The 20138-nt window shown below is 41.9% G+C and overlaps 1 protein-coding gene, 1 long non-coding RNA gene and 1 other non-coding gene across 5 annotated transcripts; 1 reads left to right on the top strand and 2 right to left on the bottom strand.

The window, feature by feature from the left end:
- Window positions 1–1957: 1957 nt before the first annotated feature.
- On the bottom strand, window positions 1958–13391 carry RBM22 (RNA binding motif protein 22). Of its 3 annotated transcripts, XR_235317.5 has the most exons (12): window positions 13325–13391; window positions 12842–12895; window positions 11915–11944; window positions 11029–11161; window positions 9869–9969; window positions 9592–9764; window positions 8236–8436; window positions 7103–7267; window positions 6157–6245; window positions 5825–5956; window positions 4154–4336; window positions 1958–2285 (listed from the first exon to the last, which is right to left on the bottom strand). XR_235317.5 is itself a non-coding variant. In NM_001037818.1 (11 exon segments), coding segments are annotated over 11 exon segments (1263 nt in total). In that variant the 5' UTR covers window positions 13379–13391; the 3' UTR covers window positions 3202–4205.
- Window positions 9764–9823, bottom strand: MIR11992 (microRNA mir-11992). Its single transcript, NR_162301.1, has one exon. It is a non-coding gene; the product is annotated as a microRNA mir-11992 (primary transcript).
- A 114-nt stretch (window positions 13392–13505) lies between the features above and the next one.
- On the top strand, window positions 13506–15115 carry LOC132345773 (uncharacterized). Its single transcript, XR_009495320.1, has 2 exons — window positions 13506–13728; window positions 14161–15115. It is a non-coding gene; the product is annotated as an uncharacterized lncRNA (long non-coding RNA).
- The last annotated feature ends 5023 nt before the right edge of the window (window positions 15116–20138 follow it).

The raw sequence follows: 20138 nt of genomic DNA on the forward strand, positions 1-20138 counted from the left end.
AACAACAACAACAAATAAAATGTTAATAAAAGACATTAAAGAAGATTCAATAAACAGAAAGACATCCCATGCTCTTGGATTAGAGGAATATTGGTGAATTGGCCATAGTACCCAAAACAATCTACAGTAATGTGATCTATATCAAATTACCCATGACATTTTTCACAGAACTAGAACAAATAATCCTAAAATTTATATGGAAACATAAGACTCAGAATTGTCTAGGCAAATCCTGAGGAAAAAGAACAAAGCAGGAGGTATAACCCTCCCAGAATTCAGACACTACTACAAAGCTACAGTAACTGAAACTGTGGTATTGGTACAAAAACAGACACACAGATCAACAGGACAGAATAGAGAACCCAGAAATAAACCCATACACCTACGAACAATTGACCTTCAACAAAGGCGGCAAGGTATAAAATGGAAAAAAGGCTCTTCAACAAGTGGTGCTGGGAAAATTGGACAGTTGAATGTAAATCAATGAAGTTAGAATACATTCTCACACAATGCACAAAAATAAACTCAAAATGGCTTAATAACTTAAATATAAGAAAAGACACCATAAAATTTCTAGAAGAGATCATTGGCAAAACATTCTGACATAAATCGTACCAATGTCAGTCTCCCAAGGTAAGAGAAATAGAAATAAGCAAATGGGACCAAATCAAACTTACAAGCTTTTGCATAGCAAAGGAAACTATAAAAACAAAGACAACAGAATGGGGGAAAATATTTGCAAATGATGGGGCTGATAAGGGCTCAATTTCCAAAACAATACGGAGCCCACACAACTCGACAACAAACAAATCCAATTGAAAAATAGGTAGAAGACCTAAATAGACCTTTCTCCAAAGAGGACATACAGATGGCTGACAGGCACATAAAAAGATGCTCAATATCACTATTAGAGAAGTGCACATCAAAACCGCCATGGGGTACGACCTCACATCCGTCAGAACGGCCACCACTAAAAAGTCTGCAAATAGCAAATGCTGAGGAGGGTGTGGAGAAAAGGGGACTCTCATACCGTCAGTGGGCATGTAAGTTGGTGCAGCCACTATTGGAAACAGTATGGAGGTTCCTGAGAAAACTAGAATTACCATATGATCCAGCAATCCCACTCCTGGGCACATATCTGAACAAAACTGTAATTCAAAAATACACATGCGCCCCAATGTTAATAGCAGCCAAGACATGCAAACAACCTAAATGTCTATCAACAGATAAACGGATGAAGATGTGGTACATATATACAATGGACTACTACTCACCCACAAAACAGAATGGAACAATGCCATTTGTAGCAACATGAATGCCACTAGAGGTTATTATACCAAGTGAAGTAAGTCAGAAAGACAAACATCCCATGATATCACTTATATGTGGAATCTAAAATATGGCACAAATCAACCTATCTACGAAACAGACTCACAGACATGAAGAACAGACTTGTGGTTCTCAAATGGAGGGAGAGGGATAGACTGGGAGTTTGGGATTGGTAGACGTAAACTATCACATACAGACTGGATAAACAAGGTCCTACTGTATAGCACAGGGAAATACAGTCAGCATCCTGGGATAAACTATAATGGAAAAGAATATTAAAAAGTATGTATGCTGCTGCTGCTAAGTCACTTCAGTCATGTCTGACTGTGTGACCCCATAGACGGCAGCCCACCAGGCTCCCCCGTCCGTGGGACAAGAACGCTGGAGTGGGTTGCCATTTCCTTCTCCAATGCGTAAAGTGAAGTCGCTCAGTCGTGTCTGACTCTTAGCAACCCCATGGACTGCAGCCTACCAGGCTCCTCCGTCCATGGATTTTCCAGGCAAGAGTACTGAAGTGGGGTAGTATACATGTGTGTAACTGAGTCACTTTGCTGTACATTAGAAATTAACACATGTAAATCAACTATGCTTCAATTTTTTAAAAAGTAAAAATCTCCATTACTCAGTGTAAATAAAAAATGAGTTTTCTTTATTTTTTGTGATCAGATCTGACATCTTTTATGAGAGTAACACTAGCTGCTGTTACAGATAGATCCTCAGGACTCAATGGCTTACTCTAACAAAAATTCCTATCATAATGCTCTCCTTTTAGCAGTGATAGAGGAACCCAGCCTCCTTCCATTGTGTGACTGCCATCTTCCAGAGATCATCCTCCTGTGCATTCAGCCAGCAGATGGGACAGAGTTCATAGCTCTGAGTGGGTGAGGTGTTTCTACAGCCGAGGTCTGGGAATGGCAAAGTTTACTTTTCGCCAAGTGAACCCCTGGCTATGTTCTCTAGAGGAAAAAGAAATAGAGTTTGGTAAGCACCTCTGAGTTTTTGCCAAAATCTAATTGCTCATAATTCTGATTTACTTAAGGCTAATCAAGTACTTACTTTATACTTTGTTTGCTTATACTTTTTAAAAAACACTTATCCATAGCCAGCTAGTAAACAAACATTTAGAATGTTTTCAAAAAGGCAGGAATACACAATTGGATAGTCAAGATTACATATATATATACATATACATACACAGATATAATTGAATTCGGAGATAAAAAACACTGCTTACATTGCCAGACTGGCTAAAAATCTCTTACATGCTCAAAAGTAACCCTCCCTCCACCATCACAAAAAACCCTACCCGAAGGGTGTCAGAATATTTGGAAGTATCCCTACATTGCTTCACATCTGATACTACTAGAATTAAATTGTCTAAGTGCTTCTAAATTAATTTTAAATCTTAAAAAAAAGAGGCAAGATAAAGTTCTCCAGAGGAAAACAACAAAAATTCTTGAGCTAAAACGGAGTAAAAAGAGGTATATTCATTCTATAAGTAGGTACCTTTGAGATAAAAGTGACGTGGGAATTGGCTTCTAGAAAAATGGGCTTGTATCAATTTTTCCTGATTCCTTTTAAAACGACTTATATAATACTAAGATGACATTTTAAAGCTACCATGTATCCATAACCACATGGCAGGCTCTGTGTTGACTGCCTTCTGTGTATTATCTCATTTCAACCCCACAAGTAACCTTTGACATAAGTACTAAAAGGGCCTGGGTCTTTTAGACTAGATAAAGATCAGAATCAAAACAAAAACATATCTAAAGCAAAAACATATCTTTATATATAACTTGTTTCTAACTCCCACTGACCTCAACTTCAGCTCCTAAGGATAAAGAAAACAGAAATAAACCTATGACAACATTTGGAAAATTGACCCGTTTTAATTTTTCAAAACAAAAATACAACACAACATCAATTTTTCTTTTTTTTTTTGCCATCTACAATTCAATTATTTCCAAATATTCTAAGACCAAACAGAATCCCCTGCCTAGAACAGGGGATTAAAATGAGACGCTGAAGTCACACAAAGGTGAATGCTGAAAATCGACATTCCAGCCATAGGCCACAAGTCTTCCATTTAAACACACTCTTAATTCTTTTCCTTTCACAGTTTGTTAAAGTGTTTTACAGGAAGTTCTTTAAAATAATTTCATCTCAAATACCAGGTTTCTTCAATGATACACAGCTCCATGAAATCTGTGTCTCCATCTGACTGCTAGGAATAAAAAGTAATTTTTGTCTTTTTTGGTAGCGTGAAGAAGTAAAACTATCAGCCAGATTCCTTTAGTAATAAATCAGGAAAGGAGAGATAAGATCTGGGTTGTGCTGGGTGCTGTTTCTATTTGTCTTTCAAGAGTGTGACTACAGAAGCATTAAATCACACTCTTGCCACTACAATGATTAGTACTAGTAATCTTTTTTTAGATGATAAAAAGGAAAATATCCAATGGACATAAAAATGGTCAAAAATCGTTTGCTTGTTTTTCTTACTGCAGGTCATTTCCCACCCCCTACCCGCCAAAAGAAGATACAAAATGAACATATGGTTGGGATGGCAACTCCGGTGGACATTCCAATTCACCCAGTTACTTGTTCCCCATACAGATGAGGGGAAGAGGCATTAAGTTTTATTAGTAATGTTATAGCAGTAACCAGATGTGTTAATGGCAGCTTATTTCAGGTCCATCAATCCTTTGAGAACACACAGAGGAAATCATGGCTGTTGTTCTCCAACTGCCCACATCTGAATACATTCTACTACCATGGAAACTACAAAGGAAGGAAAAATATATTTATTCCAGGATTCATTTACTAGGATTTTTAAGCGCCCTCTCTTCTGTAGAGCCCCAGAGCGGTGATGAGTGCTAGGGGCTGCTGTGCTTCCCGGCATGTGCTCCCATCCTCTGAGGGTCCTGAGAAGGATAATGGATTGGTCCTGGAGCCCTCATGAAAGGAGGGGGTGGTCCCATGGGGTGGAACATGTGTGGTCCAAAACCTACAGATGGGAGAGAACGAATCTGTTAGGTTTGCAATTCTCTTGATAACCTTTCAAACCATGAATCTTTCTAATGTCCAAACCAGCTACACATAAATCAAACTGACATGGTGCTTCAGAAAATGCTGGCTTACAAGACTTGCTTAGGAATGTCTACCTGCATGACTTCTTTGGTTTTAGAAACTTTTCCCCTCAGGACGGCTAAAAACAACTCCATAGGTCTCAAGGTATTGCTAGTATGTCACCTGAGCCTTTGCTATCTCTCAAACATGCCAATCCTACCAGATAGGATTTGATCAGAATTTGGGAGGTGAGGGAGAAATCAGGCAAGATCCTGTCATCGTTAATCTCAATGCTTTATACTAGAATGAAGGTTGTTCAGAAACCAGGACTTACTCCAGCAAGTATGGGAACTCTGCCCAGGCGAACCAGTTACTTGTGATTTACTCACACAGTTCACGCTGGCACTGACAGTGCTGTACAAAGTGCTGATCCCTGAACTGTTTATTACTTGTCACGGACAAGATAAAGAGCTAGAGTCAAACTGTAACTTCATTACACAATTAAGCACACTGTTTAGTTCATCTAACAATTTTTTTGTTAACACGACTTCCTTAGGAGCTTCCCTGGTGGTTTAGTGGCTAAGACTCCACACTTCCAATGCAGGGGGCCCAGGTTCCATCTCTGGTCAGGGAACTAGATCCTGCATGCCACAACTAAGAGTTCCATGCCACAACTAAAAATCGTGCAAGCCCCAAGTAAAGATCCCTCATACTGCAACAAAAACCTACGATTCTGCGTGCGGCAACGAAGACCTGGTGCAGCCAAATAAATAAATAAAAAGATTAAGGAAAAAAAAGACTTCCTTAATGAATTTACATTCTGGTGCAAACTCCTTGTCTTGCTGCAAGCAGATGACACCCACAGCCTACCCTTTAAGCAATGACGCTCTAGGGCATCAGTTAAGATATAGAACAGAGAACAAACTGATGATGTTAAGTTGCTTTACAACTTAAGTTTAAACTTAAGTTTGTCCAACTCTTTGTTATGCTATGGACTGTACCCTGCCAGCCTCTTCTGTCCATGGGATTTCCCAGGCAACAATACTGGAGTGGGTTGCCATTTCCTCCTCCAAGGATCTTCCCAACCCAGGGATCCTCCTTATGTCTCTTGGATTGGCAGGCAGGTTCTTTACCACTAGTGCTACCTGGGAAGTCCTAAACTGGTGATAGATCGTTGTAATCACAGTATCTCCCATTCCGATGATACATATACTTAGATCTTTAGAAAACTGGTGACTTCCTTCTTAGCAAGCCAGTAAAAAATGAAAATACCCGGAATGACAACAATCAGATTTACTTGCAGACATCTATGGAGCAGACCCGAAGGCTTAGATATGTTAGACATGACGGTACAGGGTCTGGACAGACTTCAGGAGGATTTTCCTGAGTTAAGTCTAACCCATTTCCCTACTTCCTAAGAAGTTACCTGGGGGTGGAGGTGGGGCAATACCAGGTGGGGGTGGCAGGGCAATGTTCACCACAGCCGGAGGACCACTCGGGGGTAGGTTGAAGTAGTTGGCAGAGGCTTCTTCTTCTGCGGCAGGAGGAGGAGGAAGCGCTAGAGAAGAGAAGAGAGCTAGTTAGAGCAGAGACCACTGTGCAACAGTGTTTCCACTACCCTGAAATCCTGAGGGGTCCTGCTGGGAGAACCCAGCTGCTGGGAGCCAGAGGCTGGTCTCCTCTAACATTCGAGGAAGGTCAGGGCAGTATGAGTATCTGAAGTTAGCAAGCTACTGGGTAGGCAGAATCTGCACTCACCTCCTGGGAGCCCTGGAACGGGCTCGAGCTTGATTCCAGAGTCTGTGGTTCCATCCTTCTCCTTTTCTTTCCCTCTGGCTGCCTGGGACCTGGGAGACACAAACATTCACGCTATCAGCACTTGGTTCCACCTTCTCTCACACCTCTGTTTCTCGCGTTTCCTAGTCTAGCAGAGTTCCTTCACTCCTGCCTCCTCTTCAGCACTCACTTTTTCCTCATAAATGCCACAGAGCACAGTGAACAGGAGCAAAGGTTTTGAAGACAGAAATACTTGGTTTCAAAATTTGCTAGCATCGCTTTAGGGGATGTAGGAGGCAACAACACTGTGCTGAGCCCAGTGTTCAGGAAGCACTCTATGAGGCCTGCTGCTGCTCTGAGAGGTCTCCCTGGCTCCAAGCCAGAAACTTGTTCCACTTTTGAACGTTCAGGGCATTTTACCTGTCTCTCTCTTATGCAATAAACACTTTCAGGCTTAAATTAGCTGTTCTTCTTCACTAAACAATTGGCCTTTAAGGACAGAATCCAGGTCTATTTAATTCATGTGTAAACTCGCATGCCCTAGTATTATCCTTGACCTATAATATCTGGTCACAAAACACATGAACCTTCAAAGCATCAGATTACTACACAAAAACCCTGAATAAATTTCCAAAGTAGCATCTTCCTGATATCCATAGGAACGAGCATCAGACATAATGAAAAGTTCTTTTTAAATGTCCTACTGATTTAAGGCCGTTCACCAAAAGCTTACTAGCCCCCAGATAATGAAAAGGTTTCTTGAAAATTTCAATAATGCTTTTTCTTTTTTGGTGTGTCATGCAGCATATGGGATCTTAGTTCCCTGACCAGAGATCGAACCCACACCACCTGCAGTGGAAGCACAGAGTCTTAACCACTGGCTGGCCAGGGAAGTCCCAATGCTATTTTAATATAGTCTCACGCTCACCTTCCCCATTTCACGTTGAGCCTGCGGCCATTGACAATCAACTTATTAAAGGACTTCTCGGCAGCCACTTCTGCAGCCTGCCTTGTAGCAAACTGGATGAAAGCACACTGCTGTCTTTGTACAACAGTGATGGTCCGGATCTCTCCAAACTGATAGAAGTGATTCCTGAAGGGATACAGGTAGAGAAAAACAAGAGCTGACAACACAGACATTCCCAGGAGGCTGAATATGGATTTAATAAAAAAGAAAAAAGAGTTAATACTCTTTCAGTGATTCACCACGAGGCAAGTGGCCTCACGGTGATCTGCCTAATTACCTGTAGGTGGTCTCCCCTATGCCTACTGTGGTTGCCCCTACTGTGGGCACTGTGTACTGAAGAAGGGAAAGAAAAAAAATGAGTAAAGGCTATCAAACATCTCAGGGCTTTTCCTATGGAGGAAAGGGGGCTCCAGTAGGTTCCCTAAGGATGTTAAATCCTAGATAAGAGGTTAGCAAAGTATTGTGCCCAGGGCTGATGAGCCAAGAATGTTTAAATAAAAAATGTCATAAGGTTGCAAAAAAGAAGAGAAAGAGGCGGTGGAAGAAAGTCTGCCATCCCTGGGGAACTGTCTAGCTCACTTAGTTTAATGTAGATAGGCTAACAAGGGCAGGTTCTACACCTGGAAGAGTTTCTTCTCCATGATCTTTGCAAGAAGTAATTTCCACCACTATCTGCCCAGATGTCTTATCTAGCCAAGCAAAATACAAGAATAACACAAAATTACCAAATACCAATCTCTTTAAAAAAAATCAACAAGTTAAACCATCTATTTTTTTATAACTGCAAATCTCTCTTTCTTCTGTGTAATTAATCATTCTTGGTTATGTGCCATCTTTAGAAATTCTAATGGTTATTAGGTCAAATAGAATCTCATGTAATTATTATCCTAAGCAAGCATGGAATAAGCACTGTTGAAGACTATTATCTGTCATCATAAAGAACTTTATAAAAATTCCAGTCAGTACGATACTATAGAGCAACTAAAAAAAATGTACTCAGTACAGAATTATCATGTTTTCTCAAGTTTTTGCCAAAAAATATTATTCCAAGGCAGGTGAAAGTAAAGATAACTCATAAAATTATACTCACAAACCTTAGATCGGTCTCAGTAATGGTATCACCCAGACCACCAACATACAGTGTGGTGATAGTCTTGTCCTCTGGTGGGTCTAGACGTGGCATTGTTGAAGCCCGCTTCAAGAGTTTATCTGCCACAGGGTCATTGATTCCATAATATCGGTCTTTAATGTTCTGATCAGCAAGGGGGTCATCTGGATCTGTTGGTTTTTCATGTCTATGGTTCAAGAAAGAACAATGCATAAATGTGAAACAAAGGAAAAAATTTTACAGGTATCAAACAACAGCAGCTATATAAAGACCCCTGAAATGTTTTTTGAACCAGATACCATGGCCATACCAAAACATAATTATTAAAACAGAGCTAATATCAAGGAACTTACTGTATCACACAAGGATGTGCTAGCCTCCTAAAAGTCACTTAAATGGCCATAGGGTGGAAGTTTCCTTATAAACAAATGCTTTTTGGGCTTCTCTGGTGGTACAGTGGATGGGAGTCTGCCTGCCAATGTAGGGGACACAGGTTCAGACTTCACATGCCGTGCAGCAGCTAAGCTGGTGCACCACAACTACCGGAGCTCGCATGTTCTAGGGCCCGTGAGCCACAATTAATGAGCCTGTGTGTCACAACTACTGCAGCCCAAATACCTAGAGCCTGTGCTCTGCAACAAGAGAAGCCACCACAATGAGAAGCCTGTGCACCATAACAAAGAGCAGCCTCCACTCACTCCAAGCAGAGAAAAGTTCACACACAGCGTCAAGGACCCAGAGCAAGCAACAAATAAATAAATGTGAAAGAAATGCTTCTCGCACAATTCACTTCAAAACCAAAGGTAACCACAACACGGTTACCCCTCTCTAGGGCAATGGTTCTTAATGTATCTGAGGTCTTGCATTCCACTCAAGACCTTGATTAATCTATGGACCCAACCCCAGAAACAGGGAGAGCTAATTTTTTGTCGGGGTGGGGTTTACCAACTCCAAGGTAAAAACTCCTAATCCAGATGACTGGCAGTCTTGACTCAAACATACTCACATTTTAGAAGTCTGGCTTTAATCTGATTTCAACTATACACTGAGATTCAAGCCAGTCGTACCATGAGAGCCAAGACTGACATCGTAGGTAGGAACCTGAGGTCAACACTGATATTTTATGGCAGAGCAATTTAGTCTCCCAAGGCTTGCTTATAGGTAAAGGTTCCATTATACGTAAAAATAACAATTCAATCTCTGCTCCTAAGATATAAGATACATGACACTAGCTGAATAAACTTTAACATTTTGAAGCATAAATAGTTTAGTCTAGCACTTTCCCCTTCATAGATAACTAGTCATCTGAAAGCAAACACTGAAAAAGCACTTCAGCTCTTGCCTGTATGGACACTCCTCTCCTCTCTTACATTCTCCTTTCACCCAGAAGGAGCAAATGTGCGGTCGATTCCTTTTGTAGTAGGGTGTGGTCCGGGCCAGTTTGAGCAGCATGTCACTGGTGGATGTGGCTTTCCCCAACATGCCAACTGGCCGCGTTCCATCAGAGTTGGAAATCTACAGAGGAATGACACATTCCGAAGGTAAATTACACAGACTATGTCAATCCCCTAGGATTCTTTCAGCAAATATAAAACTATATCAGGCAAGTGGCAGCACACCTCTCTCTCCATATTCTGTGTGTAGTACTCTTTGTTGACGTCGGACTTTGGCATGTCATCCTTAAAAGACAATCCTGCATCACGAACCTGGATGGGCAGACCTAGAACAAAGGAAAGGAAGAAAAAACTCAAGATACATTTTAAACCATATCCAAACTGAGTACGTAGACAGAATAATATAACATCATTCTTCCTTTCTCCACTTTATTTGGTAATAGAAGCTTTATTTTAATTCAGAATCTGTAGCACTGTCAAGCTAATACTACTACAGAGCATTCTAAGAAATTATCCAAATTCCTAAGCTTTCATGAAATGAATGTTTAAATATTTTAGATGAACAAGCTCTTACTGTAGTCAGATTTGACCTGCAATTAATAACGCATCTAGCTTTTACTATATCATGATTTAAAACAAATGTAAAAACTGTATTATTTTTAGTCCTGTCCTGCAGATCCTCTGAATAGTCATAATCATGTAAGGATCACTGTACTGCAGAACTAGAACACTCCCTTAACAAACATACAAATAATATTAAACGGTATGTGACCAGGACTCTGATTAGCAGAGTTAACTTTCTGAACTTAACATAAATAAACTCAGATTTTCCTTTTTCATTTTATTGTATAGCACAAACTTGCTGAAAGGATGTTTTTCTGAAAAACAAAAAGTCACCTGCAGTTAAAAAGTCACTGCCAAAAGAAGTTACTTTGAAACAGTAGCAATACAGCGTATCAGTCCTAACAACATAGTTGAATCAAAAACCCAAAGCACAATTAGCCTGAACTTTGGTAGGGATTGTGGAAGAAATGTTCTGGATCTAGACAGGAGTCTAAGGCAAAGAAATTACCTGTCATAGCAACAATGCCTCTAACTTACCTTGGCTATAAAGGTATACAGAAGGCCTTAAACCTCCCTTCTGTATAAATAGTATTTAGTATAGTTGTGTTGATTAATTACCAACCTTTCTTAAAATCACTATTGTTGTTCAGAACTCTAGAATAACCTAGTATGGTTCTTTTCTTCTTGGGAAAAGCAGAGCACAACACAAATTTCAAAGTGGGTCAGAAAGAGAGACAGGGTGAGACGAGGGAGACAGGAAGACCGCTCTGTTGTTTAGAGCAGCCGCACACTTTCAGAACTATGGGACAAGTCAAACATACCATATTCTAGGTCTAAGAGGCAGGTCTGACAGACATTCTTCAATTTACTGCAGGTCTGGCACACTTCAGTCTTCTTGAAACGCATGCGGACCCCAGGGCACCAGCGAAACACTGTGAATGGCCTGGCACAGATCTGGAACACAAGATAAAGCCACAGAGTGTTAACGGTCCTGATCTGGACAATTAATCCAGGAGATTTAGTAACATCAGGAGATTCAAAGAAAGGATCCCCAAATCTAGGGTTTAGAGGAGATCTTAGCAATCATCTAGTCTAAACAGGATCTGATGTTTCAATCCTTTACAACACTCTTCTTCAGTAGTTTAAAAACTCAAAAATCAAAGTCCTCCCACTCTAGAGGTCACCAGCATTAACAATGTAATTCTTAATCTTTTATGGGGTAAGTAGGGAGTGTCCTATACTTCTTTAAGAATCTTATATCTATGACCTTCCCCCTCAGCTTAAAAATGTTCATAGGCATAATCACAGAGGATGAGATGGCTGGATGGCATCACTGACTCGATGGACGAGAGTCTGGGTGAACTCTGGGAGTTGGTGATGGACAGGGAGGCCTGGCATGCTGCAATTCATGGGGTCGCAAAGAGTCAGACACGACTGAGCGACCGAACTGAACTGAACTGATAATCACAGAACATTTGGTATATGCAATCCCAGGGGGTTCAAAGACCAACCAAAGACATCAAGTTAAGAATCCCTGCGTTAAATGGCTCATTTTCTTACCCCTACCCTAAATAGTTAACAGCCAAAGAGTACATAAATGATACATGAATGCATGTGTCACACTCACTTTTATAAAGGACTTCAAACCTCAGGGAGTCAAAGAAAAAAGGAAAATAAAACTAAATCATTACTCTTTAACACACTTACTTTGCATTCCTTCCCATACTTTTCTTTGGTCTGAAATAGAAAAAATAGAGGAGTTACAGACACGGGGAAAAAAAGCTGATGCCTGTTCCTTCTCTACACAGTTTCCAAGAAAAGTATCTGGAAATCCCTGGCATCTTAAGGGGTGGGAGAGGGAAATGGGACCCTACCCTTTTTGGGGAGGAGGGCAAGGAAGGGGCTGGGATATAATCTAATCACATACAAACTATGACCTCTTAAGAATTTTATGGATCTAATTCTTAGATTCACCTCTGGCTCCCAAGTTTTCTTCCAAGAACAATTTCCTAATGGTTTCCACAGTCCCTAAAGCACAGAGGATGCAGCCAGGGCCAGTCTATTTTCCAAAGTTTAGTCAGAGGTAACTACTCTAGACTCATCCTGTGATGGTACTCTGTATATAGTGAATCAATACCTCCGAGATTGATCACAACACAGCCCTAATTATTAAATATAAACTGCTGCTAAGTTTACTCTTATTTATAAGGAGAGAAAGTACCTTACACTCAACACATTATAAGGTGTGGAAGCTAAAAGGCACTTGAGTTCAGTCCTGGTTCTCCTAATTTGCTGAGGCCCCTGGAGTCAGAATATCTGAACTTAAATCCCAGTTCCACACCTTACTTGCTGTATTGAAAAGACATAAACTTTCTTTGCCTCTGGTTAACAGATCTGACTCCTAGGTAAATGTTCAATGGATATTAACTATTATTATGACTCCTAGATCACAGACCGTCGCCGAGTTCCAAAGTGAGAGAGCATGACAGTCCTTTGCAAATTCTTCCTACGCTTCGGGTTAGTAAAGAAGCATCATTACTTCTTCGTGGCTAAAAGAATTACATGACCGACAGTGTGCGAGTACCACAACATTGACAGAACATATACAGTAGGTCCCGTTTTACACTCACTCACCATTCGGATATACGGGTTTTCTCCAAGACACGTCTGGCACAGAATAGGGAAGTCCTGGTGAAAATGGGAAAGCTGGTTGAGCGCCAAGCTCCAAAGGCCTTGCCGTCTCAGCTACTGTCGTGCGGCGCGGGGGAGGGGGCGAGGAGCGAGGCTGGGGAACAGGGGGAACCCGTGGTCCAGCACGGGCCGGGTCGCGGGAGGGGGCGCTGTATGCACTTCCGGGAGGCGGCGGGAGTAAAGACCCGCTCGAAAAGAGTGGAGGGAGTAGGCACAGAAAGGGAGCTGGTCCCAGACCCTGGCTAAACCCCCTCCATCCAAGCCCTCAGGAGGGCCTCCCTCCAGCCTTCAGCCGTAGCCGAGTTAGGCCGCGGTGCTGGCTTCTTCTTGGAATTCCCTCGGCCGCACCGCAGCCACGTCCCTGCCCGCCCGCTGGAGCCCTGACTTCGCTGCCTCTTTCTGTCCTCCTCCGGCAGGCTCACTCACCGCATCCTCCCAATTCTGCCTGTTGTAGGTGTTGGAACCTAGAGAGGTCGCCATCTTGAGAGCGTCTGGAGGCAGCCGCAGCTTCCGAGTTGGGAGAGGACCGCCACAATCCCGTCAGGCCCCGCGGCTGCCTCTCGGCACGTCTACGTCTTATTTACGCGTCTTGCGCGCCCTTGAGGGCGACACCTTGTGTAATGGCATCGCTTGCTTGGAATTTCTTAATAATTGGCCTCCAGTTACTTCCTTCCAGTGGTGACAGCCAGGAATGAAGAGTCACAAGTTCAACTGGTTTATTTAAAAACTGAGTGAAAGAATAAAGGAACTATAATGAACGAGGGCCTGGAATCAAAGCAGCGTCGACACCAATGAACGCTTATTATGCTAAAAAATGGGAACGTCTTGCGGTGACTATCTCATTTAATTCCCACAGTAAGCCCGCTTTAGGGTGGCCAGATTTAGCAAAAATGCATAACGTCTAGTACAATTTGAATTTCAGATAAACAACGAAAGTTATTTTAGTATAAATTTGTTCCAAACATGCTTACACTAAATAATGACTCGTTTTTCTGAAAGTGAAATTTAGGAGGATGTCCTGTACTTTTCTGGCAATCACTGCCCTCTAGGCAAGTGTGACTGTACCTCGTTTACAGAAGGAAACCGAGGTTTAGAGAGATTAACTTGCTTCTGATCGTGTAGCTAAAAACTGGTGAAGCCACAAATCCAAAGACAACAGTACTTTTTTCCAACTTCTTAAATGAAAAGCCTTATGGATCAACACATGTATTGTTAAATCATTTTTGGATCAACTATCCTTTTGGGTTTGACTTCTCTTGCAGATGGTGATTGCAGCCATGAAATTAAAAGACGCTTACTCCTTGGAAGGGCTTCCCTGTGGCTCAGACAGTAAAGCATCTGCCTCGCAATGCAGGATACCGGGGTTCCATCCCCGGGTCAGGAAGATCCCCTGGAGAAGGAAATGGCAACCCATTCCAGTACTCTTGCCTGGAAAATTCAATGGACCGAGCCTGGTGGGCTACAGTCCATGGAGTCGCAAAGAGTTGGACACGACTGAGAGACTTTAAACTCCTTGGAAGGAAATTTATGACCAACCTAGACAGCATATTAAAAAGCAGAGACATTACTTTGTCAACAAAGGTCCCTCTAGTCAAGGCTGTGGTTTTCCAGTAGTCATGTATGGATGTAGAGTTGGACTATAAAGAAAGCTGAGTGCAGAAGAATGGATGCTTTTGAACTGTGGTGTTGGAGAAGACTCTTGAGAGTCCCTTGGACTGCAAGGAGATCCAACCAGTCCATCCTAAAGGAGATCAATCCTGGGTGTTCACTGGAAGGACTGATGTTGAAGCTGAAACTCCAATACTTTGGCAACTTGATGCGAAGAGCTGACTCATTTGAAAAGACCCTGATACTGGGAAAGATTGAGGGCAGGAGAAGGGGACAGCAGAGGACAAGATGGTTGGATGGCATCACCGACTCAATGGATGTGAGTCTGAGTGAGCTCCGGGAGTTGGTGCTGGACAGGGAGGCCTGGTGAGCTGTGGTTCATGGGGTGGCAAAGAGTCATACATGACTGAGCGACTGAACTGAACTTGGCATACTGTATTTGAAATTCATCCATATTGTTACATATACCAGTAATTTGTACCGTTTTATTGCCGAGAATTTCACTGTATGGATGTATTTGGGGTTAAAACACACACACATTTGCCAATTAATGAACACTTGAGTTATCCAGATTTCAGTGAAAACAAATAAAGGGATTATAAACATTCACATACAGGTTGTTGTATAGACATAGGTTTTCATTTTGCATGTGGATTGGGATTGCTTGATCATATGGTCTATTTTTTCCTGTATAGGAAAGTGCTTGGGTTTATCTGAGCTTAACACATTTGTGATTTGTTTTCCTTCATTGTATTTTGAAAATTCTTAACAGTTATTTCTTTAAATATTCTGCTCAGTTTCTTCTCCGTCTGGGACTCCGACGATGTATTAGACTATATGATACCATCCCATAGACCTTGAGAGCTTCCCTGGTAGCTCAGACAGTAAAGAATCTGCCTGTAATGCAGGAGACCCGGGTTCAATCCCTAGATTGGAGAGATCCCCTGGAGAAGGGAATGATAACCCCCTCCAGTATTCTTGCCAGATAATTTCATGAACAGAGGAGCCTGGCAGGCTACAGTCCATAGGCTCACAAAGAGTCAGGAACAACTGAACAACTACTATATATTATTATTCTTCATAGACCTTGAGTACTGTTTTCTTTTTGGGAGTTTCAGTTTGGATAATTTCTGTTGACCTGTTTCTGAGTTTCCTGATTATTTCCTCAGGTATGATAAGGTGTTCTGATGAGCCCAGAGAAGATATTCCTCATCTCTGATCTTGTGCTTTTCATTTCAGTTTGTCCCTTTCTTATAGTTTCTGTTTGCTGAAATCTACTCATGTATATTATCCCAATTTTCAACTAGATCTTCAACATGTTAATCAGAGTTAAGTCCCTAACCAACAGTTCCAATATCTAGATCATATGTGAATATAGTCTTATTGTCTATCACAAATGGGTTGGTTTTTTTCTTGATTGTGTATCTCAAAATTTTTACTGAATGCCAGTTTTTACTTATATATCAGTAGAGACTGAAGTCAATAGTATTAATGTCTGGAAATAATCAAGTCTCTTATTCTGTCAGGCCATTTGTTTGGGGTTTGGTCAATCTAGGCAGGAACTGGGCTAGGTTTGCGCTTTGTTTTTGCTATGCTTGCCTTTAGTGTATCACAGATTTCAAAGATATTAAGAAGAGGTGGCAAGAATACAGAGAAGAACTGTACAAAAAAGATCTTCATGACCCAGATAATCACGATGATGTGATCACTGACCTAGAGCCAGACATCCTGGAATGTGAAGTCAAGTGGGCCTTAGAAAGCATCACTACGAACAAAACTAGTGGAGGTGATGGAATTCCAGTTGAGCTAGTTCAAATCCTGAAAGATGATGCTGTGAAAGTGCTGCACTCAATATGCCAGCAAATTTGGAAAACTCGGCAGTGGCCACAGGACTGGAAAAGGGCAGTTTTCATTCCAATCCCAAAGAAAGGCAATGCCAAAGAATGCTCAAACTACCACACAATTGCATTCATCTCACATGCTAGTAAAGTAATGCTCAAAATTCTCCAAGCCAGACTTCAGCAATATGTGAACTGTGAACTTCCTCATGTTCAGGCTGGTTCAGGGGCAGAGGAACCAGAGATAAAATTGCCAACATCCACTGGATCATCAAAAAAGCAAGAGAGTTCCAGAAAAACATCTATTTCTGCTTTATTGACTATGCCAAAGCCTTTGACTGTGTGAATCACAATAAACTGTGGAAAATTCTTCAAGAGATGGGAATACCAGACCACCTGACCTGCCTCTTGAGAAATTTGTATGCAGGTCAGGAAGCAACAGGTAGAACTGGACATGGAACAACAGACTGGTTCCAGATAGAAAAAGGAGTATGTCAAGGCTGTATATTGTCATCCTGCTTATTTAACTTATATGCAGAGTACATCATGAGAAATGCTGATCTGGAAAAAGCACAAGCTGGAATCAAGATTGCCGGAAGAAATATCAATAACTTCAGATATGCAGATGACAGCACCCTTATGGCAGAAAGTGAAGAGGAACTAAAAAGCCTCTTGATGAAAGTGAAAGAGGAGAGTGAAAAAGTTGGCTTAAAGCTCAACATTCAGAAAACGAAGATCATGGCATCTGGTCCCATCACTTCGTGGGAAATAGATGGGGAAACCGTGGAAACAGTGTCAGACTTTATTTTTGGGGGCTCCAAAGTCACTGCAGATGGTGACTGCAGCCATGAAATTAAAAGATGCTTACTCCTTGGAAGGAAAGTTATGACCAACCTAGATAGCATATTCAAAAGCAGAGACATTACTTTGCCAACAAAGGTCCGTCTAGTCAAGGCTATGGTTTTTCCTGTGGTCATGTCTGGATGTGAGAGTTGGACTGTGAAGAAGGCTGAGCGCTGAAGAATTGATGCTTTTGAACTGTGGTGTTGGAGAAGACTCTTGAAAGTCCCTTGGACTGCAAGGAGATCCAACCAGTCCATTCTGAAGGAGATCAGCCCTGGGATTTCTTTGGAAGGAATGATGCTAAAGCTGCAACTCCAGTACTTTGGCCACCTCATGCGAAGAGTTGACTCATTGGAAAAGACTCTGATGCTGGGAGGGATTGGGGGCAGGAGGAGAAGGGGATGACAGAGGATGAGACGGCTGGATGGCATCACTGACTTGATGGACGTGAGTCTGAGTGAACTCCGGGAGTTGGTGATGGACAGGGAGGCCTGGCGTGCTGCGATTCATGGGGTCGCAAAGAGTTGGACACAACTGAGCGACTGAACCGAAGTGAATGTTATTTTGTCTTTTGGTTGGGACTGTAGAATTTTTCTCAAGTGTTCATCCTTAGCTTTCCGCTGTTGTGCATACCTGCACCATAACGACAGGTCTTTATGCCCTTTGCCCATGCCCCCAGCAACTGCTTGCTGGGTTGGTAGTCAGAGAGAAGTCAGGGTTCTTTGTTCTAATTCAGCCTCAGTCTTAAGTCCTTTGTGCCCAGACTTGGGAATGAGTCTCTTCTCAGCATTCTTGTCCCTCCGTTCTGTGGCAGCCAAACCCCAACTTGTATCTGTGGTTGGTCTTGAAGGGGGAGTTTCCTGCCCCTCTTGCATTTGCAGGAGGCCTTTAATGGTATTGGTATAAAATCCTGGGGCTCAGGATTGAATCCTGTCCCTTCCAAGAGCAGAGGTTTTTTTCTTACCTTGGCCCAGCAGCAATGAGTCTTTACCTGTGCCCTATGTAGACAGGGTTTTCTGCTCCCCTTTCTCCCCGGTGGCTTAGGCCTTTTTGCTCTCATTGAGGTAAGGACCTAGGCAGGGAGAAGCAAGGTCTCACGACTTTCCTATGCCTCCTTCCTTTGCACGTCTCCAAACCCAGGGAGGCTCTACAGAGGTCCAGCACCCCTACTCCTCCCAAGTCTTTCTCACGAACATGGGGTAGAGTTTTTGGAAAGAGCTGGTCCATGCATCCATGGTCCCTCTATATCTCAGGCTCCCAGGGGTTTTATACTATCATCTTAGCTTCAGTTTGGTCTTTAGCAATTCTTTAATATTTTAGTCGATTTTCTCTTATCTGCGTATATGGTGGTCAACACTTCTCCCATGCTCTGCTACAGGTGAGCAAGTCTACATCCTGTCTCTTTGGAGGGGTTTGTCCATCCTTGAAATTAAGGCTAGTTGACTGCCGTGCCACATTGGCCATCTGACAGACCCAATAAAATGCATGATTTTGTCATCTATCCAGTTTTCTGTTTGAGTCAGGGTGATACCCTTTCCAGATATCTACATCACAGGCATAAGAGGAACTTCTGAGTCTCCTTTTACTTAATATATTTTAAGAGGAACACTTTTAAAATCACTTTGGTAATGTTAAATCGTATCATGTGTGTAGATGTAGCCTTAAGAACAGATACAATGAAAACGAAACAGTACTTTTCAGTAAGCTACTGTTGTCTGCCAAAGGCTGAGCCAGAAGCCCGTTTTTTTTGTTGTTGTTGTTGTTTTTTAAGTGTTACATAGGACTTCCCAGGGGGCCCAGTGGATAAGAATCTGCAAGCCAATGTAGAGAACATGGGTTCCATCCCTCGTCCCGGAAGATTCCACATGCTGTGGAGCTATGTGCCACAACTCCTGAAATCTGTGTGCTCTAGGGACCTCAACAAAGAGTAGCCCCCACTCTCCAAAACTAGAGAAAGCCCTGGAGCACCAATCAAGACTCAGAACAGCCATGAATAAATACAATAATATATATATATATATATATGTATGTGTGTGTGTGTGTGTGTGTGTTACATAAAAGAACTGATACTTTACCTTTGATGTAACAGAAAGATGGGTGGGGAGGGGAGCAGGGCATGAAAATGAAACAACTTTTTGACTGTTTGAGTCCATGTTATTTAATGTTACTTTTGCTTCACTGTCTTGTGTAGACAGTTTATACTGTAAAATAAATTTCACTATAGATGTCCCTGGGGATAGATAAAGGGGGCTAGATAAAGGTTGACCCTTGAACAACACAGGTTTGAACTGCATGGGTCCACTCATACACACTCCCTGCCCCCTGTCCAATAAACACATACTACAGTACTACACAATCTGCAACTTGGTTTTATCCATGGATACAGAGCCCAACTATAAACTTACACACAGGTTTTACCCCAGTGGCAGTGTTCTTAACCCCTGCACTGTGCACTACTCAAGTATCAACTATATTGCAATTGAGCAAGTGATTTAGCTCTTGAGTTTTTTAATTTACTCCAGTCTACCCTTTGACTGGAATATACTGGGTTGGTTCAAAAGTTCGTTTGAGTTTTTCCTTAACAATTTATGGGAAAAGCCTAACAAACTTTTTGGTCAATCCAGTGGAAGAAACATTACAAAAGGGCCTGGATTTGGCTCTGTAGGGGTGTGCAATACAGCAAAGGAGCGATACACATACAAAACCCAGTATTAGGAAGCGGCAAATGCCCTGGAAAGGTTAGGTGCTAAAGATTAAGACCACATCTAAATAGGATGGAGAGAGAGGTGAGAGCAGGAAATTAACTCTGGAGAAGGCACAGAGAGGAAAAAGTATCCTAGGCAGAGGTGACACCAGCACAAGAGAGGTCAAAGCAAGTAAGATATTTGGCTTATGACCAAAAAAAGCATATATGTATGATACATATTATATATCTATAAAAGATACATATT

Source organism: Bos taurus, chromosome 7 (genome assembly GCF_002263795.3).
Source record: "Bos taurus isolate L1 Dominette 01449 registration number 42190680 breed Hereford chromosome 7, ARS-UCD2.0, whole genome shotgun sequence".
NCBI lineage: Eukaryota > Metazoa > Chordata > Mammalia > Artiodactyla > Bovidae > Bos > Bos taurus.

Bases quoted from the DNA above. Each gene is read 5' to 3' on its own strand.
- RBM22 (XM_010807450.4), bottom strand. From the start codon at position 13,378: ATGGCGACCTCTCTAGGTTCCAACACCTACAACAGGCAGAATTGGGAG. The intron at 11,162-12,841 runs GTGAGTGAGTGT...CTTGTGTTCCAG, and splicing joins AAAACCCGTATATCCGAATG to ATCTGTGCCAGGCCATTCAC. The intron at 8,437-9,591 runs GCAAGAGCTGAA...CTTGAACCATAG, and splicing joins GGAGAGGAGTGTCCATACAG to ACATGAAAAACCAACAGATC.